The sequence below is a fragment of the Delphinus delphis genome, chromosome 5 (genome assembly GCF_949987515.2).
Source record: "Delphinus delphis chromosome 5, mDelDel1.2, whole genome shotgun sequence".
NCBI lineage: Eukaryota > Metazoa > Chordata > Mammalia > Artiodactyla > Delphinidae > Delphinus > Delphinus delphis.
Genome location: NC_082687.1, coordinates 32347419 through 32370583, shown reverse-complemented (window position 1 = coordinate 32370583; position 23165 = coordinate 32347419). Strand labels below are relative to the sequence as shown.

Sequence of the window (23165 nt, the reverse complement as noted above, 5' to 3'; positions counted from 1 at the left end):
AAGAACTACAAAAACATCCCCAAACCAATTAAGGAAATGGCAATAAGGATTTACATACATGTCAACAATTACTTAAAGTGTAAATGGACTAAATGCTCTAATCAAAAGACATAGAGTGGGGACTTCCCTGGTGGCACAGTGGTTAAGAATCTGCCTTCCAATGCAGGGGTCACGGGTTCAATCCCTGGTCAGAGAACTAGATCCCACATTCGTGCCGCAACTAAGAGTTCATATGCCACAACTAAGGAGCCCGTGAGCCGCAACTAAGGAGCACGTGTGCCGCAACTAAGGAGCCTGCGAGCCACAACTAAGACCCGGTGCAACCAAAATAAATAAATTTTTTAAAAAAGATATAGAGTGGTTGAATGGATACAAAAACAAGACCTGTATATATGCTGCACACAAGAGACTCACTTCAAATCTAAAGACACACACAGATTGAAAGTGAGGGCATGGAAAAAGGTATTCCATGCAAATGTAGATCAAAAGCAAGCCAGAGTTGCCTTACTAGTACCAGATAAAATAGACTTTAAAACAAAGACTGTTACAAGAGACAAAGAAGGATTACATAATGATCAAAAGATCAATCCAAGAAGAAGATATAACAATTGTAAATATATATGCACCCAACATAGGACCACCTAAATACATAAAGCATACAGACATTAGGGAGAAACCGACAGTAAATAATAGTAGGGGACTTTTCATATCTCACTTACATCAATGGGCAGATCATCCAGACAGAAAATAAATAAGGAAATACTGGCCTTAAATAACACATTAGACCAGATGGACTTACTAGATAAACATAGAACATTCCATCCAAAAGCAACAGAATACATCTCCTTTTCAAATACACATGGAATATTCTCCAGGACCGATGACATTCTGGCCAAAAAACAAGCCTCTGTAAATTGAAGAACACTGATATCATATCAAGCATCTTTTCTGACCACAATGCTATGAGACTAGAAACTGCAAGAAAAAAACTGCAAAAACACAAAAGGTGGAGGCTAAATATGCTACTAAATGACCAACGGATCACTGAAGAAATCAAAGAAGAAATTTAAAAATACCTAGAGACAAATGAAAATGAAAACACAACAATCCAAAATCTATGGGATGCAACAAAAGCAGTTCTAAGAGGGAAGTTTATAGCATTACAAGCCCAGGACCAGATGGCTTCACAGGAGACTTCCACCAGACATTTAGAGAAGAGTTAACATCTATTCTTCTTAAACTATTCCAAAAAATTGCAGAGGGAGGAACACTTCTGAACTCATTTTACAAGGCCAGCAGCACCCTGATACCAAAAGCAGACAAAGGTATCACAAAAAAAGAAAATTACAGGCCAATATCACTGATGAACATAGATGCAAAAAACCTCAACAAAATATTCAATTCAAACTGAATTGAACAGTACATTAAGGGGATCATATACCATGATCAAGTGGGATTTATCCCAGGGATGCAAGGATGCTTCAATGACAAAATTCAGCGTCCACTTATGATAAAAACTCCCAACAAAGTGGGTATAGGGGGATATACCTCAACATATTAAAGACTCTATATAATAAGCCCACAGCTAACAGTATACTCAACATACTCCACGATGAAAAGCTGAAAGCGTTTCTTCTAAGATCAGGAATAAGACAAGGATGCCCAGGCTGATCACTTTTATTCAACATAGTATTGGAAGCCCTAGCCACAGCAATCAGAGGAGAAAAAGGAATAAAAGGAACCCAAATTGGAAAGAAGTAATTAAAACTGTCCCTGTTTGCAGATGACATGATACTATACATAGAAAATCCTCAAGATGCCACCAAAATCTATTAGAACTAATTAATATTAGAATAAATTAACTCAGTAAATTTGCAGGGTACAAAATTAATATATAGAAATCTGTTGCATTTCTGTATATCAACAACAAATTATCAGAAAGAGAAATTATGAGAACAATCCCATTAACTAAACTTTTTCTCCCTAGTATAAACAGTTTGGTTGAGGTATTGATATCTTCCACATATTCTAGAACATACCTTCATTTATTCCTTCACTAAGAAAGAGGACAATAAATAGCTTAAATGTTTAAATAAATAAACATTCACCCTGGAAATGGAGAAAACAAACTTTATTATGATGATTTGAGATTTTGTGCATGGTAAAGGTATACACATGAATCTTGTTTCTCCTATGTTTCAAGACAGAATTAATTTAAAGATTTATTGTAGACTAAAGCATCCAAAATACTGTGGTACATAGGTAGCTATGAACGTACAAACACTTTGATGCACAGCATTCATTCTTTTCTTCAAATAGGCAGTCAGCATTTTGATTCATAAAGGAACAAATGATGAGAATATATCAGTATCAATGTCAGAGAGCGCAAGACTTAAGTGTTCTATACACAAAACATATGAAACAGACCTATAAAGGTGGAATGTACAAAATTTAAAAAGAAAACAAAGCAAGTGAAAGCCCCTCATACTCATACCTAGGATTGAAAGGCTATAGAATTGAGAATAATATAAAGAATTCTAAGAATACACTCTGTTCATGACAGAACATTCCCATGTCATAAAGCAAAAACATTGAGTTTAAGGCTGTGTTGCTTTCAAAAGTTACTGGAAGTGCTGTACATTCACTGGAACAACATAGCCAATTTATTCATGTTTTAGAATATTAATAGTTTTCATACATTCTCCACAAACAGACCACACAATCACTGCCACACAATTCATCTTCAGAAAGTTTAAGATTAACATCATGATTTGTGGCTTACTGTCATTTAAAACAAAAAAAATTATTTATTTATACCAAATTTTTGATGGGCACTTCGTTTCCTTTATGGCAATGCTAGATTCCTAGTTATCAAAAATATTAAAATAATTTTAAAGTTTAAAACCCTGCAACATTTACAGAATGCAACAGTATTACGACTTTTGATTTTAAGCAAAATTAGACAATGTTTGCAGCAAATAACTTCAATTTTATCCTACCTTGAAATGTCTTGTTTTTAAATTATACTAAAAATATTCCTCCTTTTTCAGAAGCTGGTGAATAGGGAGGATAAGATAGAGTCCAAATGTACATAAAGATTTTTCCCATCTGAAGTAATCTGCAGATTACCTGATGCTTATTTGCTATTTTCTCCAATTAACTCAATAGGTATTACCAAAGCATTTATGTGAACCCTTCAGTGTTAAGGATCCATAGACACTTGCTAGCGTACTGCTTTCCCAGTTAACTCTGTTAGGACATACCTTGTATATTTAGTAGTAGAATCAAGTGTGCTCTAGTTGCATGGATCTCTTAGTATTTATTTGCTTCAAATCTAGTCAAAGAGTAAATTAAAAGAAGGAAACTTGGGGACTTTAGTTACTAGAGATTAAAATTTGATCAAGATACTAAGAACCATTTTTTTAAAAATGGCTAACAGTCATAAAGGCTTTTTATTCATGCGTTTCTAGGTGGTGAAGTGACTCTCCACTCACCTCCCTGTGTCCAGCAGGGGAGGTCTGTGTCAGAGATACAGTTACTAATATCTATAAGCGGGGAGGGAAGGCATTGTCACCTACCTTTACATTCTAACTGGCAACATTTTGCCATAAGTGCCCAGGGGAAATCTGAATGGGTAATTTTTCAGCGCTACTTATCGTGAATGTATGACAGGTTCTGTACACTTGACAAAGAGAAATCAAACAATAATGGTAGCCCAGAAAAAAAGTCACTTCTTTTACTATCCTTCTCAGTTTACTAGAAACCATTTTTCAAAGAATGTGACAAAGTTTCACTTAAATCTTGTCTATTCGTATCTTATCAGCAGCACTTTTCCCCCTAAAATATGCTTACTAATACAGTAAATGCACATATGTATCCAAATTTGAAATGTTATCTATCCTTTAACATATATGATTACACATATTTGGGGGATATATAGTGTTTCCTGGAGTGCCCATAGCATGTGTTTTAGTAACAGACCGTGGAACAGGTCTGAATCAAAGTATCTCTTCTTTCATTCCAGTTTCATTCCAATATTGACATGTAAAAAAATTAGCTTTGTATTCAATCTACTATCGAGATATCCAGTCTCATATGGTATGATGGTTGGTTAATTTCTAAATTCACAAGTATAATTTAAATGTGCAAAAAAACCTCTTTAAGTAAACTAGTCTTAAGATCAATGGCCTATGACAGAATCTACATAGAAAGCCATTTTTACTTGTGAAAAGAAACTGAAATTCATTTAACCAATTTAAAAAGTTTCCTTTTAAACATTCCAGAAGTTATCAAGGGTCTAGCTTATCTTTTATGCAGAATGTTAATAAACGGTAAAATGAAATTCCCTCACTAGAGTGTAAGCTCCAAGGGGGCAGGGATTTTTGTCTGTTTTATCCATTACTTTATCCCCAGTGCCCAGAATAGCCTCTGGCACCCAGTAAGCGCTCATTAAATATGAATGTTTAAATTCAAAGACTTATTTCACTGACATTAGGAAACAGTGTCTTAGTTTAACATTCTAAAAATGTCATTGATTTATTTAACTTTATCATGGAGAGTCTCAAATATTTTGAAAATTCTACCTAACTAAAAAAATACTAAACCTAAATGTAAATCTTCCTGAAAAAAATTTTTTTCAGAGGTTGATTTGGGCATAATAAATTTGATAGATAATTGGAAGATTTCCCTTCTAAATTTAAAAAAGTCCTATATAAGAGAATGGCTGAATTATAAATTAATAAGCAAGAAACATCACATTCATATAGTTATATGTGTGGGAAATGTTTTCTTATAGTACAGTTCTAAGGTGCTTTCAGTGAAAAAGGTCCCAAAGTCCTTACTGGAAATGCCAAACATGACATCCTGTTTGGTAGAACTGAGTAGAAAATTAAACAGTGGAAATAGACCACATCTTATTTTACAGTATTAGATTGACTAAATTATTCTTAACATTTTTCAAAATGCATTTATACTTAAAGTCAAATGTAACTCAAGTTGAACTTTTTTTTCTTTTGACCTGTTTTTTGTTTTGTTTTTGAAAGCACAGAAGGCCATTTTCTGACTAAAAGTCAGCCAATACAAGCATTCCTGGAAAATGGCAAAAATTACATCTGCTTTAGGGCTTGCTCTACTAGGACGGCTTTAAACTGCACAGTTAAGGAATGTGCTGAAGATGCTTCTGTCTTTCAGAGTGCTGCCTATTTCAATACACCAAAGATTCAGCTATATATATCTATATATGATACATTCTACCCTACCCTAATCATGTATATATAGTCCTTTAATGCCTCTACTAGTCATTAGACAATGATAAATAACCATAACATGCCCTTACCTGTAATGCTTTTGAGATAACACAACTTTGGTAACACTTGTTTCTAAAAGGAAACCATTGATCAATCACATGCCTTTGGTTGACACCATCAGTCCTCCAAAGGGCTGCTTATGGCTCTCTGTCCTAGGATACTGGTGTCCTACTACATGTGCTGACATTTTGCAGGAGGTAAAGCTTTCGCATTCGTGAAGTGGAAAAGGAGAGACACATGTGAGAACGTGGCACAGAAAATGTGACTGACTTTTTCTTGATTACATTCCAGTGCATTAATCTGGAGTTAATGGGGCTGGTGTAATATGCTTTTCAAAGTATTAGGAATTTCAGGATTCCCTGAAAATGAACTTTGTTTTTTGATACAGGGTGAGCAGGAGAGATGAAAAGAACACATGAAGAAGATCTTTGCTCTAACTCAGAAAGGATAGGAAATTTGCATTGATTTTTTTAAGTGCTAAACTCAAGACGCTCGCTAATCCCAGCTGGGAGGATTTTGCAAGACAGTTTCCATTTTTCCCGAAGTAATTTATATGTAGCTACTAATAACCAAACAAATGTCACAAGGGTAATACCTACTGTAAAAGTGAGGTTAGAAGATCCCCTGGGTCTTGTGACCGAGGTTAAATAAAGTATATAACTATAACAGATTTCGTTTTTGTTTTGTTTTTGGAAGCTCTGCGCAAAAGCTACCACTCACAGGATTAACAAATACCTTTACATATTCTAGTTGCTTTTTAATGCTTATTTGATTTGCAAAATTAGTTTAGCTACATAAATCCCTGTCCTATAAGCCATAGTTCACAGGTGTAAAACTCTGCAGTTTTTATAGATTCAGTAGAAGAGATTTTTTTTTCAACCCTAAATGTGGATTATGGAAATCAGATATGCAGTTTTTAAGGAAATCGTTACATTCAGAAATAACCTTGGAAAGTTCACCGATGATTCCTTCTAGCATGAAAAGTCTAGTATAATCTGGTCCTGCGTTGAGAAATCCATTCCAGTTTATGTGTAAGATCTTTGTAAGGGGTTGTCCAGTTGCCCACTGTTACTGTAAGTACCGATACACCTTGAAACAGTGGTTTCCAGAGTCTGCAACCACCACGTGGCCGTTTGAAGTTAGGGCCAGGCCTTGGGGGCCATAGAGTGGGTCAGCAGATGTGTTAATGTAGGACAAAAACGATCCACTTCCATCAAAAACCTGTAAATATAAAGTCAGAGTGTAACAGGAAAAGTTACAGTAATACGATGAAATAGGGGTTAGAAAACCCTTAATGCTAATGTTTTCAGTATAGAAGCATGTGTGCAACCCCCCAGGTTTGTTCAGGTCACTATCACAGAAAACCCCTCCCTCCACTTACCTTGCTCTCCCTCCCCTCACTCTCTATGCCCCACAGTCACTGACAAGGAATGTGCCACTGGCCATAGGGTCTCACGTATACTCTTACAGTGGTCACATGTGAGGGGAATGGCCCTGGATGCTGCCTGAAAAATAAAAGATCCTTATTTCTCACTCTAAGCTTATTCCCAATCATAAGAGAGAAAAATCAGCAACTAGGCCACAGAAGAATGTCCTGAGTCACAATGTGCAACGAGAAAACAGAAATTACTTTTTTCCTTTTCAGAAAAGAGTAAGTTATACGAAGTCAATGGTTCGACAAGTACATTTAGATAGAAAGTGGTCTTTTTTGGTCTGTAAGCTTCTGCTATGAGGAAATAAGAGGAACACTCCTCCTTCCCAGGCCCAGGCTGGTTTCTTTCAACCATTCTGGTTGGCCCGTAGGGTGTTTCAAAAGGCAGGTGTGATGAGGGCCACAATATAAACAGCTTAGCATCTGTGGTCCGATACAGAACTGCTTTGTGAACTTCGTTTCCTGTCTGCTTCTGGCTTCCCATCAGATATAGACGCCTCTTCCAAATGTAGAGGTCCACTGGGATAATTAAGCGAGATAAATATACTAGAGAAATTAAAGCATACAGTGTTACATTTAAAGTCTCAACCCTTTTCCTGAGAAGTGGATACATATATCAGATTCAACTGCTCAGCTGCTGTCCTCACAGTAACATCAGAATGCTCCTAGATTTACCCAGAGCACCCTGTGGTCTCAGGTGCACTGCACAGACCCACACAGGTGAGGATGAATTGCCCTGTCTGTAAATGCATGTTTAGATACATGCAGGTGACTACACAAGAGTCATGGGAGAAAAGAAAAGTCTTTCTTCAGTGAGGACTGAAAAGCTTTGCTCTTAATTTAGAGGAAAATCAAAATTTTGTGTCACAGTCCCCTCTGGTAGTTTGACAAAGACTATAGAGCCCATCTCAAAATAGTGTTTTAATAGTTTTTTTTTCCAGAATGTAGCCACTTTTATTATTATTTATATCCAATCAAAATGCCAAATGCCATTCAAGATACATTATTCCTAAACCATGGAAACATATTTGAATTAATTATTGTTACTCTCTTTTTTGGTTCACTTTTTATTTTGAAATAGTTATAGATTCATAAGAAAGTTGCAAAGATAGTACAGAGAGATTCTGTGTACTCTCCATCCAGTTTCTCCCAATGGTTACATCTTCTATACCTGTAGTACAATATTAAACCCAGCAAACTGACATTGGAATGTGTGTGTATAGTTGTACCTTTTATCACAAGTATAGATTAACGTAGCCACTGCAACCAACATGCAGAACTATTCCATCATCACGAAGATCTGCCTCATGCTGCCTCTTTATAGTCACACCCACTCCCCTTCTCCCAACATCTCTGACTCTTGCCAGCCACTATCTGTTTTCCTTCTCTATAATTCTGTCATTTTGAGAATGTTACCTAAATGCAATCATACAGCATGTGATCTTTTGAAAGTGGCTTTTTTTCACTCAACATGATGCCCTTGACATGCATCTAAGTTGTTGAGGGTGTCATCACTCTGTTCCTTTTAACTGCTGAGTATTATTCCACAGTGTGGATATACCAGTTTGTTTGGCCATTAACCTACTGAAAGACATCTTGGTTATTTTCAGTTTTTGGCTATAACAAATAAAGTTTCTATGAACAACAATGCAGAGGTTTTTCTGTGGACATAAGTTCTCATTTCTCTGGGATAAATACCCAGGAGTACAATTACTGAGTTGTATGGTAAGTGTACACTTAATTTTTTAAGAACCTGCCAAACTGTTTTCAAGGCTGACTGTCATTTTACATTCACACTAGCAATGTATGAGAAATCTAATTTTTCTGCATGCTCACCAGCATTTGGTATCATCAGTATTTTTAATTTAAGCTATTCTAATAAGTGTGTAGTAGTATCCCATCATGGTCTTAATTTGCACTTCCCTAATGTCTTTTCATGTTTATAACCTCTTCAGTGAAACTTCTCTTCATGTCTTTTGCCCATTTTCTAATTGGACTGTTTGGTTCTTTTATGTCGAATTCTGAAAATCATTATATATTCCAGGTATAAGTCCTCTGTCGGATAGTGTGGTTTATAAATATTTTCTCCCCGTTTGTTGCTTATCTTTTTGTCCTCTTAACAGAGTCTTTCACTGAACAAAAGTTTTTAATTTTGATGAAGTCCAGTTTATTGATTTTGTTTTTTTATGGATCATACTCTCAGTATCATGTCTAAAAATTCTTTAGCAAGCCATATGTCCCAAAGATTTTCTCTTAGAACCTTCTAAAAGTTTTATAGTTTTACACTTTTCATTTAAATCTATATTCTTTTTTGAGTTAACTTTTACATAACATGAGGTTCATTTTCTTTCCTTTATGGAGATCTTAATTGTTCTAGCACCTTTTGTTGAAAAGGTTACCATTCCTCCATTAAATTGCAAAATTTTGTACCTTTGTCAAAAAGTCAGTTGGCTGCACACGTGTGGGTCTATTTCTGGATTCTCTATGCTGTTCCCTTGACCTATGTGCCTATCCCTCCATTAATACCACACAGTCTTGATTACTGCAGCTATAGAATAGCTATATAACAAGTCATGAACTCAGGTAGAGGGATTCCTCTCTCTTCTTTTTCAAAATTGTTTTAGCTATTCTAGTCCCTTTACTTTTCCACATACATTTTAAAATAATCTTGTCTATATCTACAAGAATTCCTGCTGGGATTCTGTGTTAAACCTGTATGTCAGTTTGAGGAGAACAGACTTTTTTCTTGAGCCTTGCAATCCATGAATACAGTATGTCTCTCCACTTATTTAGATCTTCTTTTCTTTTTTACACTAGCATGTAAGCTTTCAGATACACATACTAGACATGCTTTGTTATTATATCTAGATATTTCCATTTTTTCAGCAATTTTAAGTGGTATTGTATTTAAAATTTTGGTGTCCACGTGTTCGTTGCTACTATATAGAAATACAATTGAGTTTTATATGCTGATCTTGTATCCTGTGACCTTGCTGAACTCTCTTATTAGTTCTAAGAACTGTTTTGTAGATTCCTTGATATGTTTTTATGTAAACAGTCATGCTCTCTCCAAATAGGGATAGTTTCTTTCTTTCTTTCTAATTTGTAATCTTCTTATTTCCCTTTCTTTCCTTATTGTATTGGTTGGAACTTCCAGCACTAATGTTGAATAAGAATGGTGAGAGCAAACATCCTTGCCTTGTTTCTGATCTTAGAGGAAAAGTTTTCATTCTTTCACCATTAAGTATGGTCTTAGCAGTAGGTTTTCACAGACATTCTTTATCAAATTGAGAAAGTTCCTGTATATTCCTAGTTTTCTGAGATTTAAAAATCATGAATAGGTATTGAATCTTACCAAATGCTTTTTTCTGCATGAATTGATATGATCATATTATTTTTATTCCTTGGCCTTTTAATGGGGTGGATTACATTGATTTTTTAAAAATTCTCCCTTTATTACATTGATTTTTAAATACTGAATCAGCCTTGCGTTCTTGGGAAAAAACCCACTTGGCCGTGGAAAGATTTTCACATATTGTTGAATTCTATTTCCTAACATTTTAAGGAATATTAAAATATTCCTCATCTATAATCATGAGGAATATGGTCTGTACTTTTCTTTTTTGTACTGTCTTAGTCTGATTTTGGTATCATGGTATCAGAAGCTGAGTTGGAAAGTGAACTGTAAAGTGTTCCCCTGTCTTCTATTTTCTAGAAGAAACTGAACTGGTGCTAACTCTTCTTTAAATATTTGGTAGAATTCTCCAGTGAAACTTTCTGAGTCTGGAGATTTCATTTGGGGGAGTTTTTAAATTATGAACTAAATTTCCTTAATAGCTGTAGAGCTATTCAATTTATTTACTTTATATTGGGTGAGTTGAGGTGTTTGTACTTTTTGAGAAATCGGTCCATTTCATCTAAGTTGCCAAACTGATGCGTGTAGAGTTGTTCGCAGAATTCCTTACTATTCTTTTGATGTCTGCAGGGTCTGTAGTGATACTAGCATTTTCTGTCTTTCTTTCTTTGTCGGTCTTGCTAGAGGTTTGTCAGCTTTACTAATCTTTTCAAAGAATAACTGTTTCATTGATCTCCTCTTGAATGTAAATGATTTCTGATACTATCTTCACTATTTCCTCCCTTCAGCTTGCTTTCAGTTTTTGTTCTTCTCCTAGCTTCTTGAGGTGGGAAATTGGGTTCTTGATTAAAGACATATTCTCTTTTCTAATGTAAGCATTTAGTGTTATTAGTTTCCCTTGCAGGTAGAATGGTGGTTACCAGATGGTAGGGAGTGGGGAGAAATTGGTCAAAGTGTACAAACTTCCAGTTAGAAGATGAATACGTCCCAGGCATCTAATGCGCAGGGTGCTGATTATAGTTATAATACTGTGTTATGTACTGGAAAGTTGCTAAGAGAGTACATGTGTTCTTACCACAAAAAAAGAAATGGTAATTATGTGATGTGATTTTGAAATATATAAGTGTATCAAATCAACATGCTGTATACCTTAAACTTATACAGTGTTCTATGTCAATTACATCTCAATAGAGCTGGGGGAAAAGAATTCCCTCTCGGCAATGTTTTAGCTGCATTCCACAAACTCGGATATGCAATATTTGCATTTTCATTCACTCCAATATATTTTTAAATTTTCCTTGAGACGTCCTCTTTGACTCATGGGTTATTTAGCAAAATAATGTTTTTAAGTGCATAGGACAAAATACATGGGATTATACAGGAAAACAATTATATTAAAATAGAGTCATCAAAGTGCTACAGAACTGTGATATAGTAATATGGGTGCTTTTTAAATTAACACATTAAATAACAAGGAACAACGATAGGTGTAATGATGACTGTAATTTTTAAGTAGTGATCAGTATAAATGATAATTCGAGACGTCTACGATGGTAATACGAAAATTTCTGTAATTTCTCTTGGTGACAAAGTTATAGGTATCACTATAAGTACTGTGATTATTGCCTATATTCATAATTAAAGGAAATTATAATTTTCAGTTAGAAGTTAGTCAAAATAATGATGTAATATTTTTGTTCAGTGGATCTCTTAAATTCTAGCTACAAATGCTTTTGGGGTGTGTGGGATACACGCTAAGAATCCCTGATTTAGAGGGTTTCACTCTGGTAATATGTTGACTTTTTTCTACTCCACCTTCTTTAGCTTGATTATTTACAGTCTAATTACCTAATCAATGAACAAATGGAAAACATTCCAGTCTGGGGTACAGACGATTCTCCACTTTCAACAAACACCAATCATTCTAAACAAATAAATCCGTATTTTAATCTACCTGGATCCTGCTGTTTCCCCAGTCTGCTACAATGATGTTTCCATTTGAATCCACTGCTACACCCGTTGGAGCATTAAACTGCCCATTTCCTTCTCCATTTGAGCCAAACTTCAACATGAATTCTCCTTCCTGATTAAACACCTGTATGAAATATTTTAAGATTATTTTATTTTAAATTAAAATAGTTAAGCAAACATTATGGCTTTTAAAAATATCTGAGCAGGTTATTTAAGACATTCTTTAAAAAGAGGGGGGAAGTCTATAAGCTAGACTTCCATTCACTTGTGGTTCCCCAATTTACTGTCTAAATCTGATTTAGCATTTGTTAACCACTTCTTTTTCTAGCTTATATCTGGTTATATTACTATGTGAAAAGACTTTTGTTATAAATTATAAAATATATAAAAACATAAGCTAATACGAGTAAGTAGAGCTGTAATTTCCAACATTATTCTTTCTGCATTTAAATAAACAGCTAATTTCAAGAACAGGCATTGTATTTCTAACAAGATGGATGATCACTCAAAGTTGAATCAGAAAGTAAGAGCTTTTTGTTAAGCCAGATACTCAGAATTTACTACCATTTTACTAAGTCAACATAACAAGAAAGGGTGGTAGGCTGGACCACACATTTATAATAAGGAAAATTCATCGAATGAGTGAGTGCGTGTGTGCGTGTATGTGTGTGTGATGGCAGCAGGTGAGGAATAAGAAAAGGACTTTTTAAAATAGATTTTCTCAGAATATATTTTAGTTAGAATAGAGAGTTTACACAACCCTAAGGCTTTGATGAATAGAGCCCATGAGAGAGGGAGGCTGACAGAAGTCGGGGCTAAACAGAACTCTTAAGAACTCTCAAATTCTCTAATATCTGATATGGTCAAGCACTGGGCTGTTGTGCTTAATTAAATATTCTTATTAATAGAGTGTTACTGTATATGTATCAACTGCAGATTACTCAGATTACTAATCTTGAGAAAATTAAAATTTTAATATGTGTTTAATGATAACACTATAGTAAGCATGATTTTATCTTGATGATTCTGGTGGTACTTTGAAACGTCTTCGGGAATTATTTTAAGCTTCCATTATCATGCAACACGTGTAGAAGTACTCATTAACGAATCAGAAAGTGTTACACACCAGGCACCCATGAGGGTAAGGTTCCTAAAATATGGACCTGAGAGAGGTCTCTATGTCTGAGCACAGATCTAATCTGAAGATGATCTCAGGACCTTTTAGAGATTCTCCTATTGCCATCTCTGTGGTTATAAAAGATTAAAATGATGCTATTTGTTTTAGTTTCTTTTTTTGTCTTTTTGTTTTTGGTTTTTGGGTTTTTTTCTGCCACACCACACAGCACGCGGGAGCTTAGTTCCCTGACCAGGGATCGAACCCACATGCCCTGCAGCAGAAGCATGGAGTCTTAACCACTGGACCACCAGGGAAGTTCCTCTTTTAGTTTCTTATGATGGGAAAGTGAGACATTTCCATCTTTAAAGCCTAAACATTCTTTAAGGTAAAAAAATGTCATGACCACTTCCTGAATTAATTACATACTTGCCAAGTAAGTAAGCTACCTCTTTGGTTCTTTGGAAAGGACAGAGATAGGAACCAGCTTTTCCTAAAATATCATTTAAAATCTTTCCTGACTCTTTTTATCTCCTTCACATAAACATTCTACTTTTAAAGACCAAAAGGAGTGTTTGTATGCTGGCGAGGACATGACTGATTATTCTCTGATCTTTCCCTTATTAAGTTGTACAGGGGAGCGATAAATTAGGAGTTTGGAATTAATATATACACACTATTATAAATAAAATAGACAATCGGCAAGGACCTACTCAATTGCACAGGGAACTCTACTCAATATTCTGTAATAACCTACGTGGGAAAAGAATCTGAGAAAGAATAGATATAGATATATAGATACATACATGTATAACAAAATCAGTTTGTTGTATACCTGAAAACTAACACAACGTTGTAAATCAAACTGTACTCCAATACAAAAATGAAAAAAGAAGTTGTACAAATAATTTTTTTGTTTGTTTGTGTTTATCTTTCTGAGTTAGTATGTTTTCCTTGGCATAATTCAAACAGCTTACGTGCTTCTGCTCCATTTTGAAATAATGGAGAAAGCCAAATTTAGTCTTAACTGTTTTGCAATGAGAAAAAGGTATAAAGTGAAGGTAGCTGAAGAACTAACTAGCCCACTCCTTAGCCCTGACCTATAGGTCTGGTTTTTACATTTACCAACATAGAAGTAACTTGAATACTAGAAATCTTGTTAACTGCCCTGTGTTATATAGGAAACAAAAGCCCAACTAGTCCATAAGAGCTATATGGCAACAACTGTCAAAGAGAAGAGAAAAAACAAAATGACTGGGTTTTTTTCCCTCTAAATAAGAGGAAAATTGAGTTTAAATAACTAAACTGCCTCTACAGTACTGAAAACTTGAAGTGTTTTTCATAATCTTAATCATGATGTCACATATTTTCTATTTTTCCCATCTAAAAATGGCATTCCATTATTTATAAATTATTCAGATGAAAACATATTAAGAGGCAGAAGTATGAGATGAAATCTTTTTTATAGCTTTGCTTTTTGATAACAAATTTTTATAGCAAGTTTTTATAAGTTGGACGATAATCCTTTTCTGATTTCAAAATTCTGCTCACCTCAATACCACCTCCACTTGGAAGTCTTCCCTGACGATCTTAGCAAGGACATGTACTTTCTTCTGGATACCTATAGAACTTTATATGTACCTATTTTTTAAAAGTCATTCATTGCTCCTGCCTTGCATTCTGGTCACTCACATGTTTTATTTCCTCCTCCAGCACCCGTCAGGGCTGGTAAACAGGAGCCCTCCCACATACCAACACTAGGTGGTTCAGAGAGCTGCCTGGGGCACTGGGACGGGGAAGGCTCTGAGCCCACAGGTGTGCTTAGTAGAAAAGAGCAACCTGATTAACATCACTGTCTTCTGGTGGGGGTAGGCAGCACCTATGCCAGGCTTTGCTGGCCTTTGACACTGTTAAGATCTATATGCATTTTCTTCTCATTGAATGCGCTACAGTTAAACGAAGGATTCCTCTATAAAGAGAGTGAAGGGCAGGAAGCGTAATAATAGCCAAGTTATCCTTCTATAGTTATGTTCATCACACAGGACTGTTACAGCCCCCTGGGAGGACCGTCACAAGCACAGGCCCTGCTGCCTCTTTGCTCTCTGTTTCTCTCCTCCTCCAAAGATTTTCCCACTGTCCTCTTCCTTTTACCAAGGCTGGGCATTGAGAGAGGCGGGGAGATGAGAATGGAGCCCCACCACTATGGTAGCAACTCTGGAGAGACTACATGGCAGGAAGCAGCCTTACAAGTAAGCAGCAGCGGGCACCATTTCCCCTCATCCTGCCCCGTCACCATGGCCCACTGTGCTCTCCTCTTTGCACAGGGACTTGACACCCATCTCAAAAGCTCAAGGCCTTCCCATTTACTCAGGTTAAAAGTACCTTCTTCCAGGAAGAGATGGGGAAATGAAGCAGTGAAGAGAGAGTACCTTAGGGTGTTAAAATCCTATCCCCATCTAGCTATTCTAGCTGTCAACAATGGCAAATTGTTTTTAAAGTTTTGTTGCTCAATGGTTGTCTCTAAGTGCAAACTTCAGTCATTGGCCTACCACCTGTGCTGTTTTCTTATCCTCCCTCACATTTGAAATGCCTCACTTTAAAAAATTTAAATGAATTTCCTTACAAGGAAAACTTTATATCACTTCTATAAGTGCAAACCAGTATGACTTGATGTAAACAGAAGGTAACTCTAAAAATATATACACAACACTTAAAAGAAAAATGTCTGCCAGTGCACTGCCCAGGACCACCTGGCCTCCCCTTCAATGGAACACACATCACACTTTGAGAAGCTTGGTCTAGAATGTCATTAAACATTTTCTCTTTTCGGTAAGTGAGACATTGGTTTTCAATCACTTTAGTATTTCCTGGTTTGCTTATAATAAAGGTCAAATCTCTCTTCTCTCCTCTACCTAGTAAGAAAGATGTACTACACTATTTGGGAGAGGGGGGTGGGCGTTGTTTTCTCAGGAACACCAAGTGTGTGAAAGGATTCTAAGATGTATGAAATACACTACATGAATGCATGCCAGGGCTATTTCCCTCCCCAAATCTGTTGCTGTAGCAGAGTCCTGATATCTAATTTTGTTTGAAAGGTCTTATAATGCAGAAAATTGAAGAAAGTGATCCATTTTAATTTACTGAATAGCCACGAAACGTTAAGCTTCAGAAAGTTCTGCCTCTCTAAGTTCAAGCAATTGCTTTTTTTTTTTTTTTTTTTTGTGGTACGCGGGCCTCTCACTGCTGTGGCCTCTCCCATTGCGGAGCACAAGCTCCGGACGCACAAGTTCAGCGGCCATGGCTCACAGGCCTAGCTGCTCCGCGGCATGTGGGATCTTCCCGGACCGGGGCATGAACACGTGTCCCCTGCATCGGCAGGCGAACTCTCAACCACTGCGCCACCAGGGAAGCCCCCAAGCAACTGCTTTTTTGAATTTCATTTTCAAGTTATCTCCATTTACACCAGTTTCAAATTAAAAAACTTATTGCCACCATATTTTGTTCACTTTTCTGACTCTCCAAAGTCTGTATGTCCAAATTAAAACCCGCATCTTTAAGGAGAAACAAAAATCTTCTCTTTTCGGCTACCTCCCCTAGGTCCTGTGTGTATATATGAGTGTTATGTTTTCTCCCAGACTGAGTCCTCAATAAAAACAGTTAAAAGTTAACAACAATCGATGTGTTTATGGTACCTTGACAGAATGATTATGGAAATCTGTAACAATAATCTCATTATTGCTATTTACAGCTGCGAAATGGGGACCTGAAATAAAGATAGGAAAAAATATGTGATGACCATAATAACTAAAATGATTACAACAACACAGTAGTTACGAAACTTCATATATTAACTTAGTTATTTAAGAAAGAACAAAGAATCGTAAACTCAGTCCTTGAAGGTCATTCAGCCTGACCTCTGGCTCCAGATAACATGAATTCGATAGCATTCTACACTTGTGGCTGTCTACTCTGCCTTCTTCCAGATCAAGCTAAGAGTTCCAGCAGCCCTCATGAAGTGGAATGAGCAATAAGCATCAGGAATCATTCTCCGCACCACCATCTGAAAGTCACATCTGCCAGCTTCCCTGATAGTCATATAGGACCCTCAGCTCTCACCGAGGAGAGACATGGTAACTCTTAGCACCAATATGTAACATTTTTTTCAAGTAGAGCAGAAACCCACACTTTGTAATTTTGGGTGACATTCAGAACCTGGCAGAACTGGAGACAAAGCATAAAGAAAGGTTATGCAAATTAACACGAATTGCCAAAAGCATCCTTTCCAAAAGAAAATTAATCAACTGTTTTCAGCCTCTTCTTGCAGATGTAAAAAACGAAGTGATTGCAAAGTGGCACACCAGAAAAAGAAGGAAAAGAGACCGCCCTTCCTGTGCTTAGCAAATATTCTCAACTCCTGCGCTCGTATAATCACCTAGACAGGTGAAAAGTATTCTCATTCAGAAGCTCTTTAAATAAAGCTACAGCCAGGTGGAACCAGGAGGTTCTCCATGGTTCGTCAAACATTTTTATTTAAAAAACATTTTCTTAAAGCTTATATTTTATTTAATGTTAATATTCGAAGGTTAGACTTCTGAGTTGTAAACTGCCACCAATAAAAGCCACACACGCGCTGCAGTTGAACTTACTGTGGGCGGAGTCATTGAGCAGCATCTAACCATGCTTCCGCTTAGATTCCATCCCCAGTATCTTTCCCAAAGCCAGCAAAAACACTGGGGAGGAGGCGTCTTCAGCATGCTCCAACATCATGCAAATGTGAGCAGAAGAGGCATAAAAAAGGGGGTTTACATATTACCATCGAGTGTACCTGCAAACTGCCTGTCCCCATTTCCTCGGCTACCAAACCTGGTGACTATTTTCCCGTTTGGCTGGAAGATAAATACGCAGCACGCCTTGTTATCCACCACGATGATGTGCCCATTGCGGTCCACAGAAACTCCTTTGGGCCCCATCAGCTTTCCTGATCCGATTTTTGTCTGTTAGAAACAAGTGCAGAAATGAAGTTGAAAGCACTCCAGAACATGAAGACAGACACTGGTGTCAGCAAACATTTACTTGACTGTTCAAACAGAGGTGCACAGGGCCACAATGAGCGTCTGTCTTGGAAAACTGTCTTTGTCACCTCCATTATCTGTTACCGATATTTATAGGAAATCATTTTTTTAAGGAATCACTACCAAAATTGTTCTAGAATCTCCTTAACTAGGGCCACAGTTCCCTTGTAAAGAGGCAGTGTGGTATAGCAAGAGATCACCGAGTGAGGAGTAGGAAGACCGTCCCACACCTGTCACTTGCTTCGGACACACCTGATATAGCACAAATGGATTTAATTTTCTTAAGATTCAGATTCCTTATATATTAAAAACGTCAAAAAATGACATCAGTCACTTCCATTGATATTTCTGGAATATGTATTAAGTAAAATAAAGTAGGTAAAGTGTTTAGTGTAGAGCATAGCACATGTTAGGGAAGCAGTCATTAAAGGGAAGCAGTCACTGTCATTATTATATGTTGTAATTAATATCGAAATTCCGAGGCATCTGCCATTGAACTTTACTACAATTAAGTTCCACATGGGTGGGAATCATGTCTGTTTTATCCAGCACTGTGTACTCAGAGCCTAGCACACTTCTTGGTGCCTAACAGGTACTCAACAAATATTTGTTCAATATATTAACTTCCAAAGTCTAGCATTGTTACAGGTAATAATGATGATTGGTTCCAGTTTTCACAGTATTTTAAAATGACAAAAAAGCATTAGATTTCTATTAAACAATATGCATTTAAAATCTTACTCATTTTTCTGAATAGACTATAGTATGCATATAAATGTCTGTTTGTTGCAAAATACATGTCTTATACCTTTACTTTTCTACCTCCATCTTCTAGAGTATTTATAAAGTAGTACTTTACTCATTCACCCATTTGTTCACTAATTCTACAAACACTGATAGAGCACCCACTACATGGCACCTGGTAGACAAAGATGAGTTAGACACAGCGCCTACCCTCTTTTTTGAAGGACCTTTTTATGAAGGTCCTTTTATGGAGGTCCTTATGAAGGACCTTCAGATATATTACTGAACAAAGCAAGGTACAGAACAGTGAGTAGTCTGAGCCCATCTGTATTAAATATGTGCTTGTATGTATACATGTTCCTGGAAGAGAAAGTAAGAAACCAAATAGTGTTTATATCTTCCGAAGTGATATTAGTGAAGGTAGGAAAAACTCTTATTTTATACTTCTCTGTAGGCTTATTTGAAAAATCTATTTGCATGTGTTACTTTTTAACTTAAAAATTTAAACTTAAAAAAAATTACCTTCTCAAAGGTTCTGTTTTAGTCCCCTTACTTTCCCTCTCTCTGTTAATGCTGTCTGATAGGAATGTAATGTAAGCTACATATGTAACTTAAAGTTTGCTAGTAGCCACATCAAAAAACAGAAGAAGAAACAGGGAAAATTCATTTTAGTTATGTATTTATTTAACCCAATATAACAAAAAGGTACCATTTCAATATGTAGTCAATATAAAAATTATTAATGTACTATTTTACATTCTTTTCAGGGGACTAAGTCTTTGAAATCCAGTGTGTATTTTATACTCACGGCACATCTCAATTCAGACCAGCCCCCTTTCAAGAAATCAGTATCCACATGTGGCTTGTGGCTACCATATTGGACAGCACAACTCTACACACTTCTAAAATCTCATTTATGCTATGGCATCAACTTTCACTTCCATGTGTAAGATTCTCAAATCCATATCTTTAGTCATGGCCTATTTTACAGGTTATCACCTCAAACTCAACCAATGACAAACCAAAAAACCAAAAAAAAGATAAAAAAGAAACCCCAAACTAGCACCTCCTGATTTCCTAATTATTTTTATGACACCACAGTTAGTCCAGTCGACCAGGATCAAACTTTCAAAGCAAAATTCATCCTTTCTTTCACCAGTCTGAACCTCAGTTTCCTCATCTATAAACTGGCAGCTATGTTATTTACCTCCTGGGTCGTGCAGATTCTGAAGGATAAAGGAGACTGTCAAGCACGACCTCCTTCTCTCCCACCCTATCCAGCTGACATTATACTTGACTCGCAGGATTATCTTCTTTCCCCCAAACACAGGAAGATACGTGCAGAGAGAGTATGGAGAGAGGGATGGGGACCTTTCCACAGTGGAGGTTCAGACTTTGTAGGATCTTGTAAGTTTATAAATGACTGAGATTCAGATTTGATCTCTTTAGAATAAAGAGGTACATTTACTTAGGAAGGAAACACTGGCATTCTTGCAAGGGAATCTGTTGGTTAATTTAATTCTGATTTTGCAATCTAGCCCAAAGATCAGAGACTATAACATAATAGCTTGCAAAAAAATATATATACTCTCTTTCATGTCAGAATGGAAGATATGTCCGTAGAAATCAAAAGGAAGAGAGGAAACTCTTGAGTATTAACAAGAATATTATCACTACCTAATATTATGAACAATGTTTGTTACTTAGAATGACTCAGCCATATAATACCAAGTGGATGATAACTATGTAGCATAAAAACAGAAAATAAGGGACAAGTGCCATTCTATTATATAATGAGAACTAGTGCACTTCTAAAAGAAAAAACTTAAATGTTGAACCAAAACCTCTTTTCCTTCCATTTCCTTTCATCACTCTCCGTTTAGCTGCACTAGATTCTACCAAGTGAAATAAGACAATGTGTCCTGACAATGTGTCCGCCATCTTAAACAGAACAATAAGCAAGGATATTTTACACCCTGGCTTTGGAAAAGTTAAATGAAATATTTAACTCAACAAATAGGTCCTTAAATTGAAGAGGGAAGAGATGAGATATTTTAGAATACGTGGTGGCCAGGGGTCTCTGCATCTGTTCTGGGGTCACAAAAGTTTCCTAGATGGAGGGAAGATGGAAAGCAAAAAATTCGAGGCAGAGAGGAATGAAAATCAGGGCTAAGAAATTGGTGAGTAAAAGAAAGAAAAGGAGATAAGAAATTGTATCCCTAGAACTACTAGGAATAAATATAGAGAATCCACATTTGTGTTAAAAGTTTGTCTTTCTGAGCACCTGTTTAATTTTACTGAATTCCACCAAAGAAGAAAATAAGTCTCTCTCTGTTTATGCTCATGGCCATCAGACTTGGAGGAAATCCCATTAAACTACAAAAGTGTTTTCACTTGCTATCCTTTTACCCTTTGGGTTTTGATCAGTATCTATTAAAAAAAGGGAATATGATGAAACTACACCATATCCATTCCCCCAATCCTCTAGGGGGCATGAGTGTTCTTTCGTGTTTATTCCAATTGTTACCAACAGTATTCCAACTATCAGAATCCAGTTCTTCCAAGAAGAAAGGCTATTACATTTAGAACACTGAATCACTGAGTGAAAAATACTTAATTTAGGAAACGCTTCTCTCTTAAATATCAAACCTTTGTTTCAATTTAATATATTAGAGATAAAGTGTTTCAATAAAGTAGATATAAAACTGTTTCAGTAACTATTTTAGTGTTAGTTTCTAAATTTGAAAAAGACAGGTCATTGTTTTGCTAAGGTAGGAAACCAGAACAAATGGGTTGTCTCCAAACTAAAAGGGTATTTTCAAGAGGTCGTTAAACAGTGTTCATTCTATTGATGTTAAAGCTGTCATATTTGGGTATGTCTTACCACAAATACAATTATGAAAACAGAAAAGAAGGGGAGGAAGTTAGAGATGCAGAAAGGCAAAAGAACTTCCTGTGTATATGGCCATCATACAGAGTCATCAAATCTCTAGTGGAACAAAACAAATCAATGACAGTTGAAGATTCTTGTGCAATACGGTGGAATTAGAGATGACAGTTTTTATTCTCCTAGATTGAAAACATGCTGCCCCATGCAAAACAGAGGCTCCAACTTGAGGGTGAATAATTACATAAGTAACTTCTTTTAATGAAAATGATGAGGTGACTGTGGTGATCCAATGACTTTAAAAAGGAAAATATAAATTCCTCCAATAAGAGACTAATGAGTGAACTTCGTGTATCTTCTGAATTCCAGAATCGATTATGAAGAGCATCATCTCTGTAAGTTTGGACAAAGAAGGAGTGACCACCAGGAGGTGGTATGAGGTCATGAAGCCAAAATCACAGCTGATCAAACAGACGTCATGTTTTGGGCAGGGTCATTAGAGGCACTGGAAAGGAACTCTTCTTCGATGCCTATTTCATACAAGGCACATATACAATCCAGAAATAAAATCTCATGTTACCCTTGCCCAAATCTTGTAAGACAGATTTTTTAAATCCAGATTTGAAATATGAGGCTATTGAGGCTCAAGGAAGTCATATAATTTGCCAAAGGCCAAACAGTTAATAAACCGTAGAGCTGGGATTCCAGTGGTTTGATCTGACTTAAAGCTCATGTTGTCAACAGAAAGAGAAGCCTGGACGGGGGAATGTGGAAGGCATAGTGAACACGGCCTTCAAAACACCTGTGACAAAGTGTTTCATAATCTTCTTGTGAACAAATGTAGAAAATGGGCTGGATGACAATATTCTTTGATGACACCTTAGAAGAGAGATTTCTGTTGTCATCAAAGGGCTCTCTACTCTTCAGTGACTGACTGGATGAAGAAACAGAGGATGATGCTGGGAGTAACAGCAAGTGCATCAAATGATGGGATCCCTCCAAGTGTAGCTCACTCACATTTTCTCCATGAAGCTGGCCCCAGTTTTCTTTTCCCTCCAATTCCTGTATCATATGCTATAACACTATGGTTCTAGATTGTACCAAACAATTTATGATTGCTTAAAGGCTGACATGAATTGTTTTCTGTTATCTCTTGTGTATTTGTCTTTTTTCCTCAAAAGGCTTCTACATTTTTAAAAGGTAGGGACCATGTCATATTAATTCTGTTTCTCCCATATCATCTATCACAGAAAGTACTGATAGATAGGAACTGAGAAAGTAGAA

At 36.4% G+C, this 23165-nt stretch overlaps 1 protein-coding gene across 1 annotated transcript in view; it reads right to left on the bottom strand.

Annotated features, from left to right (window-relative positions):
- Positions 1 to 2110: 2110 nt before the first annotated feature.
- The window catches only part of TRIM2 (tripartite motif containing 2), a 65409-nt gene continuing 44354 nt past the window's right edge, over positions 2111 to 23165 (bottom strand). The window contains exons 9-12 of the mRNA XM_060012169.1: positions 18004 to 18172; positions 16871 to 16941; positions 12048 to 12188; positions 2111 to 6527 (exon numbers count right to left, since the gene is read on the bottom strand). Coding sequence (XP_059868152.1) covers positions 6375 to 6527; positions 12048 to 12188; positions 16871 to 16941; positions 18004 to 18172 — 534 coding nt within the window. The 3' untranslated portion in view covers positions 2111 to 6374. The remainder of the gene's footprint in view (positions 6528 to 12047; positions 12189 to 16870; positions 16942 to 18003; positions 18173 to 23165) is intronic.